The following is a 16,952-nucleotide window of genomic DNA, read 5'->3' on the forward strand; positions in this document are numbered from 1 at the left end:
GGCCGAAGGCTCTTCTGTGAGGCACAGTGGAACTGGGCCGTTCTGGAAGGGCTCGAGCGACGCGGCCCTCAGAGGGGCAGCCAACGGCACTAGCCCGCCGCAGCCGGGAGCGATGGACACAGCGCCGCCCCACAGCGGCCGCGGGCAGGCAGCTGCCGCCATCGAGGCGCTCGGCCGCTCGGCTGGGAGCCCTGCGGGGCGCTGCGGAGCCCGGAAGCGGAGCGAGTGCTGCGAAGCGGCGGCGATGGCGGCGGAGCAGCTGTACCCGCGGAGCTCTATCGAGGATGACTTCAACTACGGCAGCAACGTGGCCTCGGCCAGCGTCCACATCCGCATGGGTAGGGCTGGGGTGGGTGAGGGCCCCCGGGTGCCTGCAGCCAGCGCTGCTGCTGCCGCCTCCGCCGCCTCCTCCTCCTCCTCCTCCCCTGGGTCCCCCCGTTGCTGTTAACCCCTGCTGGGCTGGGCCTTTTGAAGCCCAAATGAATTGCTTTTACGTGTATGGATGTTAACATCGGTGCGCGCGATGACAGTAGTTCATCCGATGGGATTGGAGGGGTTTAATGTCTTCTGAGAGGTATCAGAACATTGTCCCCCGGCGTAAGCCCTTGGGTGCCTGAGCAGCTGTGGAATATTGCTTTGCTGCTAATGTGCACGTCTTATATGCCCTGCGTTGCAGGAGGTATCTTCATCGGTAATTCTGGCTGAAATCTGTTGTTGGATACACCTGAAAGCAAAAACAGCTGCATGCTGCGGATTTTTTTATTAGCCAGATTTTTTTATTAGCCATTCCTGTCAAACAGGAGATCTCTTTCCATAAAAAGCACAGTTTTGATTGGAAGCGAAAGCAAAAATATGAAGGAGCTACCACCATTAGCAAAGCTGCTGATGCATTTCGTAATGGGGAAAGGAAGGCTGTGCCGGCCAGCAGGCTGCTCCTGGGCTTGTTCTGCTGCAACAAAGTGGGATCCCCTCCCTCGTGCCTTACAAAGATCTTTAACTGCTCCATCTGGCAGGTTGAGCTGCCAAATTTAACTCAGTTTCTCTTAGCATGTGGTCTTACGCTTGTTTAAACTGTGTTATTAAAGACTGGCTGCTTCTCACTGGAAGCTTATTCTTCCTTGCAGAGTTTTTTACCAACTGGATTTGATCTCCTTCCGTTCACAACAGGGCTATCTGTATGATATATTGTATCATAGGGTCCTGAACCACTCTCAGGAATTATGAAGCCTGTTAGCTTACTTGAGGAATTCCTTTTAGCAGCTTGTATCTGTAGAGATCCACCCAGCACAATGCAAGTTGGAAATGATGATAAATGATATCTAATATAGCAAAAGGTTAATGAAATACATTTTTATTTAAAAAAAAAAAGAAGAAGAAGAAATTGCCTTGAGAAAAAATATATAGCTCTTTCTGTCTCCATACAACCTCCAAGGTAATTATTCTTTATTTAGCTCCATTGGAGACCAGTAACTTGATGTAAAATGCATACTTTTAGTAATTTTCTATTGAGTTAAATGCACTTCTTGAGTTAAATGCACTTCTTGCCAAGAGTCTGAAATGAATTCCTCCTAAATGTTTATTTTGTCATCATTGCTTATTTAACAGTGAGCAAGAAAAATGTGTAATTTTGTTGGACTACTCTATCAATGTCTTAAGGAAAAATGGCTTATTACCATTTTGATCTGTGCTGTTTCAGTGAATAAGGAGTTTCCAATGGTCTATTTCAAAGAAAAAAAATTCTGTCTGATTTAGTATTGGGCTTTCGAGGTGCAACTGAAAACTGATTCAATTTTTATTTTCTTTATTCTAGCCTTTCTACGAAAAGTTTACAGCATTCTGTCTATTCAGGTTCTCTTGACCACAGTCACATCTGCAATTTTTCTGTACTCCACTGGAGTACAGGCATTTGTTCATGAAAGGTAAGCACCATAATGAAACAACACTGTTCATTGCTGTGTTAAGTATAGCTTGTATAGTTGTTCTGGAGCACTTCTGTATTCCTAATCATGCACTGTGTTTTGATTCTGTAATAGAAACTTTGCAAGTGATTAGGAAATCATTTTAGGAAATCATTTTCAAATCACTGTTAAATTTATTATAATTACAGTCATTAAAGTATATTTTAATCAATACTTCACTAATAGTTTTTATTTAAATGTTTACAGTATGATTACCTATTTACAGTATCAGCTGCAGAACATCTGAATTATTGACATTTTTTGTTTGGGATGCTGTTGTTCCTGCGTGTCTGTTCCAGAGAGCTGGGTCATTTCATGCTCTTCTCCCTCCTTCCCCATCTTCTCTTCGTTGTCCTTTTATTTTTCCTGAAAATCAGTCTTCTCTAAATTCTGTGGGTTTGTTTCTCTTTGCCTCTCAGATTGCCCTGTGAAAAACAAAGTCTCCAAACCAAACTGCAGTGAACAGTAGGGAAGAGCAAATGGGGAATGGAGGAGACCACTGAGTCCAGTTTTAGTTCTCTCCCGAGTGCACTTCCAAACTTTGCATTTATTTTCACTTCATAGCCCTTATATAAAAGGAGAATCAACCACTAGATGAGTTTCTGTATAAGCTATCTTGTTTGCAGTAGATATTATAAAAGCAGTTTTGCAATTACATCTGCTTTTTAAAAACTGTTCTGGTCATTTAGAACCACTGTGCTTTTGTGTTTGCTTTTAGTCTAATTTTTGCTTGGATGGCTTCTTGAATGATTTAATTATGGCAATGTTTACTGGGCAGTACTGATTTTCTTTGGTACAGTTAGTGCCCATGTTTGTTGCTTTCAGGTGCTTATGAAAAAGAAATTAAAACATAGCAGAATTCCCTCTGGATGTGACAAAATACTTTGTATACTTTGAAAATAGTACTCAAGTTCAGATGGATTTTCTCTTCATATAGATGCTGGGTTCTTGGGCAATTTACAGCATTAAAAAAGTGCCTTTACTTGTTGTACCATTTACAACTGATTTTCTATGTTTATATGCTTTGGAACAGTTTTATTTTAAAATTCACTGTATTTTGAATCTACAGAGCAGTCTCCATTTAGGTGGTCACTGAAGAGGTTGGTTTTATATAAACTGCTTTGTAGTCAAATGGGTATTTTAATTTTGATGACCTTTTCATATGGCACTTTACAGGCCTGCCTTGCTTTTGATATCTGTGTTTGGATGTTTGGCTATAAGCTTTGCACTGGCCCTCTACAGACACCAGCATCCTGTTAACTTATACCTGCTCTTTGGATTTGTAAGTATTGCTATAAATTCAGTTGTTAATAGTCTATAGAATATCTGCTTTCCAAGTGAACTTCTTGTATCAAGTAGCTGTTTTGTTTTTCACGTATTCCTTGAAAACAACTCAGACCTTTATGAATATGTAGGGTATTTTGGTTTTGAGATTATATTTATAGGTTGTTCTTAGGTACAAGAAACCTGAATTAGAGGCTACCACTTTTTCTTTTTTTTTTCAGGAACAGAGTTAGGGTTTGAAATCAGATGGACAAGATTTATTTTTGTCTATGTGTGTTCCTGTTTATATATCTGTATTTATCTTGCTACCCTCGCTGTTCTGTTCCTATCGGTTTCTAAGACGCTGCTCAGTAGTAAAGAAGAAAGCTTGCCTTATTTGCTTAGTGGGCAGCCTCCAGCAGAGGACCATATAAGCCAGCTGTATGTGTTAATGCTTAATTCTTATCCAACACAAGCAAGTCAAACAAAGCTATCCTCAGATTTCAGTCTCCTGCCTGCAGATGGTAGGCGTAGGCTAACTGTTGCTCCTGAACATCTTGGACTGTGAAGCAAATCAGTCTGCTGAAAAGAAGTCACAGCAGCACCATCACTAGAATTTGATGCTTTAGAGGCTGCCTAAATTTTATCTGCATACAATGGGAAGATAGATTTTCTGTGTAAGTTTATAGGGGGATTAGTTATATCAGGTTTGTGTTCTTCCTGAAGTCTGATCTCTTTCCAGAGAGTAATTTTTTAAAAAATTATTGTTTTATTATTTAAAAAGAAAAAACAACTTTAAATGGTTGCAACTGTAAGAGGGAGTGCTGTAAGAGTTTCAGGAAATGTGGTGTGGCAGTTTGTGGCATGGCAGTTGAAGCACGACTTTGTACAGGGACAGGAAGATTAAAAATTGCATAAATTGAGTGAAATGTGCTGTTGTTTCTGATCTCTTAGTTCATGCCACAGATACTTTCTCCTATTTTCTTGTAATGAAACTTAAACTGAAATTACCTTTTAGGAAAATTCAGGAGTCATGGCAGTCTTCGGTCCAGGCATCACTAATACGTTTGATTTTAAGTTAGCTTGATGAGTGAGGAGGGGAAGAACTTGACACTAAGCTGTGAAGTAAGATACTAAGAGTGTTTGATGGAAGTATTTTGAATATTGAAATGTATACAGAAAGGTGGCAACAGTTCATTTCTAATAGCAGTTCTGAGAAATCTTCAGGCCCCCTTGAACAGATTGTAAGGATTGTGGTAAGAATGCTGTGTGCTCTGAATAGAAAACCTGGATGGCAGTTTTCCACAATTGTTGTCATGCGTTCATTTTCAGTTTATATTTCATTCTTGTTACATATCATAGCAACATCCAGAATAGTAAGACGATACAGTTGTCATTTCCTTGTTGAAAATGAAGCATGTTATCATGTATAGAAATTATCAGGAGATCTATGTTATACATATTGGGATTATGTGGCAGAATAGATCTTAGTGTGTGTGAAGTCTCCGTGCAAGTGGTGGTGGTGTTTTATTTTACTCATGTAATTTTTTGTTTTTACTTTTTGTAGACCCTCCTGGAAGCACTTACAGTTGCCATTACAGGTAAATGATAGCCATCCTGTTCTCTGATTCCTTAAATAACTGGAAAAGGAATCCATTATATTATACTAATTGTCATGTGAGATTCCTCAGTGAGATGTTAAGATGATTAAAAATTTTAAATGATGATGATATGAATCTAGTAAAAACCCGAGTATATCAGAATAGGAAATTTGGGTTCTGGCCCAGGACTGAAGCTGTATGAACTTGAATAAACTTCCATCCATTCTTTTGGAGTAACTAGCAGTGCTTCCCTATAAAGCATCTTTCAGCAGAGCTGACTTGCTAGTGGCAAAAATAAGAATATCATTTGTGGAAATGTACTTAAAAAAGGAAGGCAGGAAGAAAAAAGATCCAACCACTTCTTATGTTTTCCCTCTTACTTCCTTGTCATAATGCTTAGGAGTTTTTTTTGAGGACTGTTTTGTAATGTGTTTGTTTGAATACAATGAAAAGTTCAGCTAGCCTTTTACTTAAGATGTCACTCTGCAGTATACAAAATAATTTTTGTTACCCTTTCTTTTGTGAGTACAGAAGATCTGTTATCTTTATTTAAGAAGTTACAACTACGCTACAAATGCCATGACTAGTGCAAGGGTCTGTGAATCATGTGGTCACCTGAAGCAGTAAACCAAGTTGAGGCATAATTTACACTTCCTGCTCGCAGAAATGCAAACAATCACAGGATGAAAAAAAATAATTCAGTAGTTTCTCCACTGCTGAGATAACTTAGCAAATGCATAGGGTAGTGTTCTCTAAATGACAGTTTGCTTTTTTTGTTTATAGTGAGTTTCTATGACGTGTCCATCGTCTTGCAAGCCTTCATTCTTACGACTGCTGTATTTCTTGGGCTGACTGTGTACACCTTGCAGTCAAAGAGAGACTTCAGCAAATTTGGAGCAGGGTATGTTCTCTTAGCAATGAGATTTTTATTTTTTTATTAAGCTTGTTTTTTTTTCCTTTTTAAAGCAAGCTTTGCAGATTTAGTAAAGAATACAGGTCAGTAGCTAACCTGTGAAAGAGAATGGTGAGGGTGTTAATCATCTTAATTTATTAGTTTTATTTGGCTCTGTTCTTTTGAATAATTATTTTTTTTTAGTGTAGCACACTTACAATTATTATGATTCTTGTAACCATAATATTTACACTAGAAAACCAGATTAGCTGTATTTTTCACCAATACAGAATGGAGCTGTTTCAAATTTAACAGTACATTTAGGAGATAATTTTTGAGAGCTCTGTAAAACAGAGTTCTACAGCTAATGCCAATGAACAGTTGGCATCTAAGAATTTTGGGCATTTACCAAATATATTGTAAGGAGGTTTTATGGGAGGAGAGTCATAGAATGGCACTTGAGTTGGAAGGGACCCAGTTCCAACTCCCTACAGTGGACAGGCTGGCCCCCACCAGCTCAGGCTGCCCAGGGCCCCATCCAGCCTGGCCTTGAGCACCTCCAGTGATGGGGCACCACAGCTCCTCTGGGCAGCCTGTGCCAGTGCCTCAACCACTCTCTAAGTGAAAAATTTCCCCCTAACATCTAATCTAAATCTCCCTGTTTTTTTAGTTTTAAACCATCCCCCCCTTGTTCTGTCGCTACCTACCCATGTAAAAAGTTGATTTCCCTCTTACTTATAAGATCCTTTTAATTACTAGAAGAGACTTTAAATAAAATTTAAAACAAAAGGCATTGTTATTGCTCACAGATATTTTTTTTTTTTCAGGCTCTTTGCTTGCTTGTGGATTTTAATCTTCTCATGTTTCTTGATGGTAAGATACCTTCTGATCAAAGTTAAAAATATTATTTCGCTTAAATCCTGTACTAACTTCTACTATAACTAAAATATTTTAAAAATATTTTCTTGTAAAAATTTCCCAGGTAAATCCATTGCTGTTTTATATTATGCTGGTAATCTTTTAACTATTCATTTCCAATTCATATTTTTGGTGGATGCTGGTCTCGCTGATATTAAAGTGGTGGTTGAGCTGATTGACAGTGTTGTCAGTTGAGATGCACTACTGCTCTGAGGAAAGGGGAAGGAGAATTGAGTCTTAATCTGATTATTTTTTTTAATTTGTCTTTTGTTGTTACTATTCTGGAGAACAGAGTTTGGTTTCTCTTAAGACACTCTTCACTTAGTTAAAGAGACTGTATGACTGGGAACTATATGACATAAGAATATTGTAATGTCATTTTACTACTCTATTTGTGTGTGTGCATAGCAGTGAAAGGACAGTATGTATCTACGTTTCAAGTGTGGCATATCTCAATGCAAAATTTTAATATTAAGAAGAAAATGAAATTTACTTTCTTTTTTTTTCATGCTTTGTTTGTCTTCAGCTGTTCTTTCATAGTGAAATAATGGAGCTGGTGTTTGCTGCTTCTGGAGCACTTCTCTTCTGTGGATTTATTATTTATGATACTCACTTGCTGATGCACAAGTTATCCCCTGAAGAATACATACTGGCTGCAATCAACCTTTACCTGGACATCATCAATCTGTTCCTCAACCTGCTACGCTTATTGGAGGCATTTAATAAAAAGTAATAAACAGGGATGTGATTGAAGAACCTGAATAGTGTTGGCTTGGATGATCTACAAACTGTGTGCTCTCATCTTTTAGAGACTGAATCTTTATTTCTCTTTCATTACATGGGTACTCATCCCTCCTTTGAGGTGAGGGGGAAGCTCTAAGTCTAAGTTCTTCTCTAGAATATGTATTTTGTTTAGTTGATGTCGTGTATCCAATTAATTACACTCCATTTTTTATTTACTTAATTTGCACTTGGTGTAATTCATGATTAAAATGTTTGCCAATTTCTGATTGCTCCAGAGCATGCTCGGAAAGTCTCTGACTGTAATTCAGTAGCTGCTGGAAATATTTCCTCTTGGCAGAGTAAGAGTGATTGGCAGAGTAAGCAGCATAAAGGCAGATGGAAGTGATGTTTGTGCAGTGTTTTACTAAGTTAAAATTTCTTCTAGTCTTGGTTTGGTAAAATGGAATGCTGTCTGTGAAAGGGAGGTTCTGCTCTCAACATTGAGCCCTTATGTGAGCTGGGAGATTATGAGGTCGCTTCATGGGAATGTTCTGCATTCATTAAGGATGATTTATTGCCTATCTTTCGGTGTTTTGGAAAATCATTTGAAGATGGATTCTTGTGTATGCTAAGGTTAATGGTCTCTCAATAAAAAAATTAGAAAATCTTCTGTCAATTCTTGCAGCCGAGCATGGATGGAAGACGTAATTCCCACTGCTAGGCCACTTGTTGCAGCTGGGGTGAGGCAGCGGCACGTGGGTGCCATACAGAGCTGCTGGAGCCCTGGAGCAGCTGGCAGCTTTGAAGTCTTTTCTTTCTTCTTGCTCAATGTCGAAGCACTGGAATCCCGTGAGGTGCTGGCAGAAAGATTCCCAGACGCCTAAGAAGCATTCCATTTCCTACCAGCAGCAAGGACAGCGGGTGCTTTCCATGCTGGCGCTTTGCTTAGAATATTGCTAAGTATAGCTAGAACGGGCGAGCGGGATGATTTTTCTGTCTTACAGATTAAGGAATGTGTAGAAGTAGCCCAAATAAAATCCCGACTATTCTCCTTGCGCCCGTGAGTTTCTTGCTGCCACCGCACTCGCAGACTTACGGTAGAACCCGCGAAGAGGCGGGACTTCCGCATCACGTGACTCTCCTCCGCGCCTGCGCAGACGGCGAGAGCAGCGCCGCGAGGGGCAGAGCGTGGTGCTGGCGCGGGGCTGAGGCGAGTCGTGGGCCTTGGGGCTTTAGGGGCGTCCTCGCGGCGTCAGCCTTACCGCTCCCCGCTTCTTTCCTCCTTCAGGACATGGCCAAGAGCCTGAGGAGCAAATGGAAGAGGAAGATGCGGGCGGAGAAGAGGAAGAAGAACGCTCCCAAGGAGCTGGAGAGACTGAAGAGCATCCTGCGGACTGGCGCGGACGTCGTCATGGAGGAGGTCAAGGAGGTGGCGACCGTGCTGCCCGCCCAGGAGGTCCTGGAGAAGCAGGGTGAGTCGGACAGCCAGGTGCCGCCGGCCCCCGGTTGCCTACAGCCCGCCCTCGGAGCTCCGGCCGGCCCGCTTCCCCGCCCCTGCCCGCCTTCCTCGTGGCGTGAGCCGCCTGCGCGTCGGCTCCGCCGCTGGAATCAGTAACAGGAAGCGGGAACGAAGATTTTGCATGTTGGGAAGTGGTCAGGCATCTTAACGAAGTCGCAATCCAAACTAAACCGTGCCCCCTTTTCCTGACAGCCTACCTGGCGCTAACTGCGGGTTGCCATGGACGCAGCGAGGATCTGAAATACTGCCAGTAGTGACTGTCAGCCACACAGGCAGTTCTATCTGCTTAGGAAAGACAGAGGAGGGTTATACGTTTGAGTGGCAGAACCTATAAGCCATCTTAAAGTTGGAAATAGAGGCTATGTAAAAAATACACATATTCAGAGATAGCGTTCAAGGACTTCTTTTAAAGTCAGCCTAATGATGTGTGAAATTAGGAATTACTTGTTTGACAGCAAAGTCAAACCAAATTGAAAACAAGCTATTTTGTAGCTTTATTGCTGTGGTTGTTATTTTTTTTGGAAAGTTTGGATATCAAATAGCTCTGGTTTATTTCTTGACTTACATGCAGCAGATTTTTACAAGATGTTACTTGTGTACTGCTTGGTACTATGGGTATTTTCTTCTTCCTGTTGTAACGAGAGGAAAAAACAAACCCACAGAAACACCAAGGTTGGAAAAGACCTACAGTATCATCCAGTCCGACCATCCACCAATCACTAAACCATGTCCCTCAACACAAAATCCAAACGTTCCTTGAACACCTCCAGGGTCAGTGACTCCACCACCTCCCTGGGCAGCCCATTCCAGTGCCTGACCACTCTTTCAGAGAAGTAGTAATAAAAAAAAAAGTGATGCTATATCTCTGCACTGCAAAGCAATAGCGGTTTATGTGAGCAGTAGCAGTTCTCATTGCCTGTTTCTGCATTCTCCAGGTCTGTGGAAAGTTTTCTCCCCTCCATGTTTTAGCTGTTGCTCACAACATCTGGATCTTTGGTCTGGGACAGACCAGCTATGACACTTGGAAAACCATGCTGTTATGAAGACTTTGTGTTTCTTTGATGTCTTGAGAAGTCTTTGGGACTGGGCCCTTTTTGTGTGCCCACCTTTGCAGACAGTAGCCCCCTGTGCTGGTTTTCTGCAGGCTACGTGTATTCCTATCCCAGCTTTAGGGCACCTAAACACACCTCTGTGGTGCAGATCCCTGTAGACTGTCAGCATTCTTCAACTACTGAAGCAGTATGTTGGCCTTTTCTTCGTGAACTTTATTTTCCAACATTAAACAAACACAACATTAAAAAAATCTTCTTCCACTCAGTTAAGCTTCTGATAAAGCTTTTAGAGTTGTATGTGGAAAACTTGGAGCCAAGTTTGAAAGTAAATAGTATAGGGCTGTTCAAATCTGTACTTAACAAGATGTTCCCCTTGTAGCCTGGTTGTTTCACCAAGACAGCCACCTCTTTATCTGTCTTTATCACTCAATTTAATTTTATAGAACTTTCTTGGATCTCAAGCATTATACTTCAAAGCGTTTAACTGTACTTATGTTGTAGTAAGCCACTGGTTTCCTCTAAGCTTGTAGCTTATGGTGGAGATCACAGGCAATGTTTTTAGATGCAATATTAGAACATAAGGCAGACTGTAGAATAAGTTTGCTTTGCCCAGCTGTGGGCCTTTAGGAGAAATTCTTCATATTTACTATCAGCCGTTGAAGTTCCTGGGTTGCAGTTATATTGGTTTGCAAAGGGCTTTCAATGTATGAAGCCTTCTGCTCTTCCTGTACAAATACTGTTGTTTATGGAGATCTCATCATGTTTGTGAATCTTAGAAGAAAATAGCTTCCGTGAAGCTTTTCATGCGTTTCACTGACTATAAATGCCTTTCTTTTTCAGATGACTGCAAAATGGACATAGATAATAAAAGAAATAAAAAAACTCTCCTAGACCAACATGGACAGTATCCAATATGGATGAATTCCAGGCAGAGAAAGAAGCTTAAGGCACAGCGCTTGAAAGGAAAGAAAAAATCAAAGTTAGCCAAAGGCCTAGCCTGGTAGATTCAAATTTTGTGAGGTTGTGAATGTTTTACTTTTCAAAATAAATATTCTGTACCAGCTACATATATTTTTGTGCTTGACCACGGTGTATGATTTATTGTGTTAAGTAAACCTTTGAAGAGATTGCTTGGCCAGCAAGTGATGAAAGCAGTAGCAAGTCGCTATCTGCCAAACTTAACAACCAAACAGCAGAAATGCAAGCTGAGTGCCTTTGAATGGACGGAATGTCTGCTCATCAATTTTCTTTGGGGGAGGGAGGATGGAGAAGGGGCTGTTCGTGTTTTATTTTGTGGATGCTGTGTAAGCCATCTTGTACTTTGTCAGTGTATCTCTTCTATAGTAAATTTTACCAAAGGAGTCTGTAAATTCAGTGCATTTTTTAAATTCTTCTGTACAATGACTCGTCTTGCTAATCTATGTTGTCTTTAACATTTGGTAATTAATGAAAATGAGCACATAATATGTAATTGAAGGGATTACACACTGAAATCAACACCCTAGCTTCATGAGATTTTCTGTAAGTAAAACTCAAAAGATGTCAACATGACCAAGGAGAAAGCTGTTGAAATGAAGTTCTTCACTACCTCATTCGCCTGACTGTAGGAACAGCATAATGGTTCTTCAAAACTACATTTGGTTCTTTTAATCTGAGCATATGCAGATATACAGATTGAGGAAAAAGTTTTATTTAAGGTGTTACCCAAGTTCCTTTTGAAGCAAATGTGAATTTACTTTTCTGTATGTATTGCTAATAGCTTTATATTTCTTTTAAAATGGCACTAATTTATCATTTACACACACAATTTATCATTTACAGCTTTACAGTGTGGGCATAGGAGACATGATAGTGTAGCCGATGCCACTTATGTGTGAGTGGCTACAGCTGGTTGCGTGTCACTTGGCAACAACATGAAGAGAGATCAAAGAATTAGTTACCAGAAAACCTATTTTTAAAAAGTCTCTCATTTCAAGGTTGCAAGTAAGTACATTACCAGTCCTGCAGGGTGCTGTCTGTTGAGGTACCGTTTGTGTGGCTTCATCCACTATTTTTCCTGAGTGGAGATGATCAAACTGACAAAGTGCTTCTATTAAATGTATGACTTTGTTCATGGCCAGGCTGGTTTATTTTGTTTTTCTAGGTGCACGACCATAGTCTTTCATCTTAATCAAGCCTGCCACTTCTGTACTTGCCTTATGCTTTCCTCTCTCTGGACTCGTTCTTCTGCCTCTGCTCTTTTCCTCTCTAAGAGAAAATGATCTGTGCAACTGAATACTTTCTACATTTCTGCTTTTATGACCCAGCTCTGAATTTTGCTGTAGAAATGTATTAGTCTACTACTTTTGTGACCAGATTGGGGATTTGAGTTTTACATGAGAGACAGCAGAACCCACGGTAATCTTTTATTTAGCATTTGCTTCCAACCAGCTGAAATGATACTGCTTGTGTGAGGTGTTTCCTTCACAGTGTTGAGGATAAAGTCAAACAGGCTCACTTAAGCTCCAGGTATTTTAAAATATCGAGTTTGATTTTTGAACAGAGAGAGGTGACAAGAAAGGAATAAACCTACTGCCTGTGTACTTCTGCGTAGCTCAGTGGTGCAACAGAACTGTCTCTGCACCAGATGGATTTGGAGAGCCAGGCTGGGTGGGATCCGTAATCTGGACTGAAGGCTCACTCATGAGCACATGGCAGGAATCTGGCTGAAAGTGCAGCGGACGTATAACCCGGCCCATCACTGCAAGAAAGACATCGAGGCACTGGAGTGTCCAGAGGAGGGCAATGCGGCTGTGAGGGGTCTGGAGCACAAGTCTTACGGGGAGCAGCTGAGGGAGCTGGGATTGTTCAGTCTGGAGGAGACTCGGGGGAGACATTATTGCTCTCTGCAGCTGCCTGAAAGGAGGTTGTGATGAGGTAGGGATCAGCCTTTTCTCCAAAATAACAAGCGATGTTGTATTGAAACGGCACTAAGTGTGTGTGTGTGTGTGCAGTATAAAAACGTCATTAGCAAATTGCTGAATGTCCCGTATGTTATTGGCAGTCTCCTGACAAGGTCTGTGCTTCTTGACACTGTGCAAACACGCACAGTGTGGTTTTGAAGTGAATGATTTTAGATGCCTCACACTGCGCAAGTGGTGGTAGTGCAGCTGCTGGGCTTTCCTGGTCACTCATTCCTGCTGTGGGACTTCTTTTCTACACTGTGTAGTCAGATGGATTGGGAAGCTAATCTAGCTAAGGTATTCTGAATTTCTCTTCCATCTGGGACAGTCTACAGTTATACTGTTCAGAAACCATTGTCAGCAGGAGGCAATACAAGACTGGGAACAGGGTGGTAGGTTGTTTTCAAATAAAAGTAACTCCCTTTCTATACAAAATCCTTGTACTGTATATCTGTTTTTACTATTCTAACTTGTACTCCTGCAGCCTGAAGACTCACATGGGTTCTACTAAATTTGATGGGTGTCTGATTTGTATCAGAGCTGTAGCATGAACTTACCTGGTATCAATGACAGCAGCCCTAGCGTGGCAGAAATGTGAGGGATACAAAGCAATCTGCTCCTCTGGGTGGCACGATCCCAATGGAGCTGCAACAGCTGTGGGGATGATGAGAGTCTGGAACAGCCATGGATTCCTCTGTCCAGGCCAGGTTTTTGCCATCAATTTTAACTTATCTCAGGGTGAGTTTCCAGGGGAGGACTGAGCCATCTGATAGCTCGCTGCTGCAGGAAGCGGCATGTCTGCTTTTCTTTTCAACTTTTCTACCTCCCCTCTCCAGCTGCACTACCCAATTTATTATTTACTGCTCTGGGGGAAATAGTTACTGGGATTTTCCTTTTTCCTTTCTTTTTTTTTTTTTTTTCTTCAGAGCTAAAAGTCGGAGAGAGAATGTACAGCGTTCTTCCATTTAATAAACAGTATGCAGTTGTGACAACCCCCTTCTTCCCACCATCTGCTTTCCTCCTTGTGCTCTTTCAACAATCTGATTCCAACTTTCACTTGTCAACAGCTGCAGTATTCAAAGGGAATGAAAAGGCAGAAATGGAAGGGGATGACTTTTGCACTGTTCTTCCTCCTTCCCAAGTACTTCCCAATCACTTCAACCTCCCTCTCACAGATCTCCAACTCTATTATGTTTTGCCCATATATTGATATAAAAGGTCTGAAATATTAACAGAGTGCACAAGTGTGCAAGGAGGCAGAGTTTTGTATCAAGAATCAATGACTGGCTTGTTTTCCTCTGACTTCAGTGTAGTTCAGGGAGGCTGAGGTTATAAACTATATTCTGGTTAGCAAAAAATATTATTTTGCATCTTTTCTCTATTTGCACTTAAATTTTCTTACAAGGCTTCTAAAGTCTGAATGTAGATTTGGTAGTATTGTTTGCTTGTTGTTTTTTGTTGTAACTTTTCCCTTTTACCAGAAATGTGGTTTGTGGACAGTATTTCAGAAAGCAAAGGCACATTTGTTGTTTCAGTACTATTCACTCAACTGTGGGCAACTGTCCCTTCTGCTACATACCAGTAGTTGTTGCTTGAAACAAATATAATACATCTTTGTTGAAAACTGACCAATTCATAATGTATAGTTGCAACAGATATTTCATGCTATGGTTTCTTACCTGGAGTCTTTGCATTAGTTTAATAGCAAATATACTGTAAATTTAGCTTTGATGGTAAACGTACACATTCATAGAATCATAGAATATTCTGAGTTGGAAGGGACCCGTTAGGATCATCGAGTCCAACTCCTGGCTTTACACAAAAATCCTTATGACCATATGTACAATGCAAGAAATGTTCAGATCTATTGACTGTGCTTCCTGCCTGGTGTCTTACAGTTAATTTTTGTTGGTGTTGCTTCTGCAGAATGGGACAGAATTCAGTGCAAAGCAGATCAGAGCCACAGTCTGTTTCACAGTTGGATACAGAACATTTCTATGAAGGATTAGAGGGAGAGCTGTGTATCAATTGCTACCCACTCATAGAGACTCAGTTGTGGATCATGATCACTGTTTTTGCTACTTAACACCCCTACCCCAAAATTAAAGTTAGTTTGTCTAATGTAGATATTGTATAGGAAAGAAGAAAAAAAAGGCTAACCCCAATACATTCCTTTTCCTAAGCTTCTTGTGCTGCCAGCAAAGGTTGTGCTGGAAGGAAGGACAAAGCCAGAGGCTGGGTTGTGCCAGGTTATATGGACAACAGGCAATGGAGCCGTGTTGTGGAAGAACTTCATGGTAGTGGAGCTGAGTGCTGGCTGCCCAAGCACCAGCCCAGTGCTCTCAGACACCTTGGTTCCTTTTTGTCTCTTAAAAGTTGTGAGGGCTGAGTGAGCTCTTGTAAAAAGTGGGAAGATCACACAAGCTCACTGTAGAGCAACTGCTACAAACTGTAGTCTGTGGGCAGGTAAGTTCCCTGCACTGCTCATTGCAGCATTAGTGCTTGCTGTGTTGAATAGAAAATGACTTTGAATTCATTTAGTGTAAATCCATGGTGTGAAACAGCCCATGGAAAAGGTTGTAGGTCCATCTGTTGATCCAAGACCTTTTGCAACCATTACTCCAGTGTAGGGTAGAGCGTATCCACACAGACACATTACAGTAAAGACATGAGTTAACGTGAAGCAGGAGACTTTTTTCCATCTCGAGGGAGAAAATTGCATGTGGATTTCTTTTTTCTTTTTAAGTTTTGCTTGCTATTTAAAACGAATGCTAACTGCTAAGCCTTCGAGCACCCAATACTTCATGTTTCTGTTCTCTTTGCTAGCCCGCCGTCCCCATCCTGATCACTTCGGGCTGAGGGAGGTGCTGGGAGGTTTCTTTCCCTGCAGTGGCAGCTGCCGTCCAGCAGAGGGGCAGCTCGGACAGCGGGCAGCGGGTGTCGGGCGGGGGCAGCCCCGCGTTGCGGGAGGAGGGAGCGGGGCCCCCTCGGAGCACTGCCGGCTCAGGCGTCGCTGTAGGGAATGGCGTTGGAACGTGCCGTGCAATACCACCGCATTCAGTAAGACAAATTAAAATTAAATATATATATATCGGCGCGTTTTTTTAGTTGCCGTGGGGTTTTTACAGGGGTATTCCCAGCCCTGCCAGGCTCAGCGTTTTCCTGACTGTCAGGAAAACCATTGGAATTGTCGTCGGGTATTTGGTGCCAATAAAGAGCATCACTTAAATATGCAAAGTCGCTTAACGTTGCTAACAAAAAAATCGCTTATCTTTGAAAAGTGCTCTGAAACTACCCCTCGATGTGAATGCTTCCCCAATCTATTGTTTTTCCCACGCTTTTTTCCCATTATTATTATTTTTTTTTTCCAGAGAAGAGCATAAATAAACCAATTTCTTCTTGATGTTGTGTTTTTTGTTTGTTTTTAATTTTCCAAGGAAGGTTCTCGTAAACCCCGTATCAACCAACAATGCAAAATACGGGAACTCAGAGAAAGAGCATTGTTTTCTATGTGCTGCTTTCTTTGGACTTAACATCTCCACGTGGAGGTCCCAGCCGGGGCGCTGTGTCAGGGAACCCAGCAGTGAGGCTGAGCAGAGACAAGGGAAAATGCCTCTGTTGTTTGCATTGCCCAAACATAACGACGTGCTGTAATTTAAAACAGCAGTTTTCCACGCTTAAAAATTAATTGGATTTAAAAACTATTCTATAATTGAGTCGAGAAACACCAAAAAGTATAACGGTGTGTGGTGAGTTAGAAGAAGTTTTTGAAAGGTGTTTCGTATATGTTCACACACACACACACACACACAAAAAGTGCATTTGTTTTTAGGAAAGCATACAAATCGATTTCTGTTCTTACACCAACAAAACCTGCTGCAACAAATGCTCCTCTTCCTGCAGCTATTGGAGGAGCAGAGGGAAAATAAAATTGTGTTAGTGATTTCAGGAGTAAGACGTAAACAAGTTAGCATCGTATCAGAGATACGTTCTGAAAGTATGAGATTCACTTTTAATAACAACTTGGAGAAGGAATTTCGTATAAGCAGTCATTCTTCAGACAAATACACAAGGATTCAGTTGA

The 16,952-nt window shown here is 41.3% G+C and overlaps 2 protein-coding genes across 3 annotated transcripts in view; both read left to right on the plus strand.

Moving 5' to 3' along the window:
• LLPH (LLP homolog, long-term synaptic facilitation factor) overlaps positions 1 to 10,997 on the plus strand; it is a 414,220-nt gene extending 403,223 nt beyond the window's left edge. Inside the window, exons 1-3 of one of the 2 annotated variants that reach the window (XM_052669109.1) lie at positions 8,470 to 8,565; positions 8,644 to 8,827; positions 10,767 to 10,997. In XM_052669109.1, coding sequence (XP_052525069.1) covers positions 8,647 to 8,827; positions 10,767 to 10,930 — 345 coding nt within the window. In that variant the 5' untranslated portion in view covers positions 8,470 to 8,565; positions 8,644 to 8,646 and the 3' untranslated portion in view covers positions 10,931 to 10,997. Of the gene's footprint in view, positions 1 to 8,469; positions 8,566 to 8,643; positions 8,828 to 10,766 lie in introns of those variants that run through there. The other variant, XM_052669110.1, reaches the window with a different exon arrangement.
• Positions 192 to 8,031, plus strand: TMBIM4 (transmembrane BAX inhibitor motif containing 4). Its single transcript, XM_052669107.1, has 7 exons — positions 192 to 338; positions 1,811 to 1,919; positions 3,135 to 3,240; positions 4,789 to 4,822; positions 5,606 to 5,723; positions 6,542 to 6,587; positions 7,159 to 8,031. Exons 1-7 carry the CDS (start codon positions 245 to 247, stop codon positions 7,363 to 7,365), a joined length of 714 nt encoding a protein of 237 aa, XP_052525067.1. The 5' UTR covers positions 192 to 244; the 3' UTR covers positions 7,366 to 8,031.
• Positions 10,998 to 16,952: the final 5,955 nt, after the last annotated feature.

Source organism: Tympanuchus pallidicinctus, unplaced genomic scaffold (assembly GCF_026119805.1).
Source record: "Tympanuchus pallidicinctus isolate F22 unplaced genomic scaffold, pur_lepc_1.0 scaffold8, whole genome shotgun sequence".
Taxonomy (NCBI): Eukaryota; Metazoa; Chordata; class Aves; order Galliformes; family Phasianidae; genus Tympanuchus; species Tympanuchus pallidicinctus.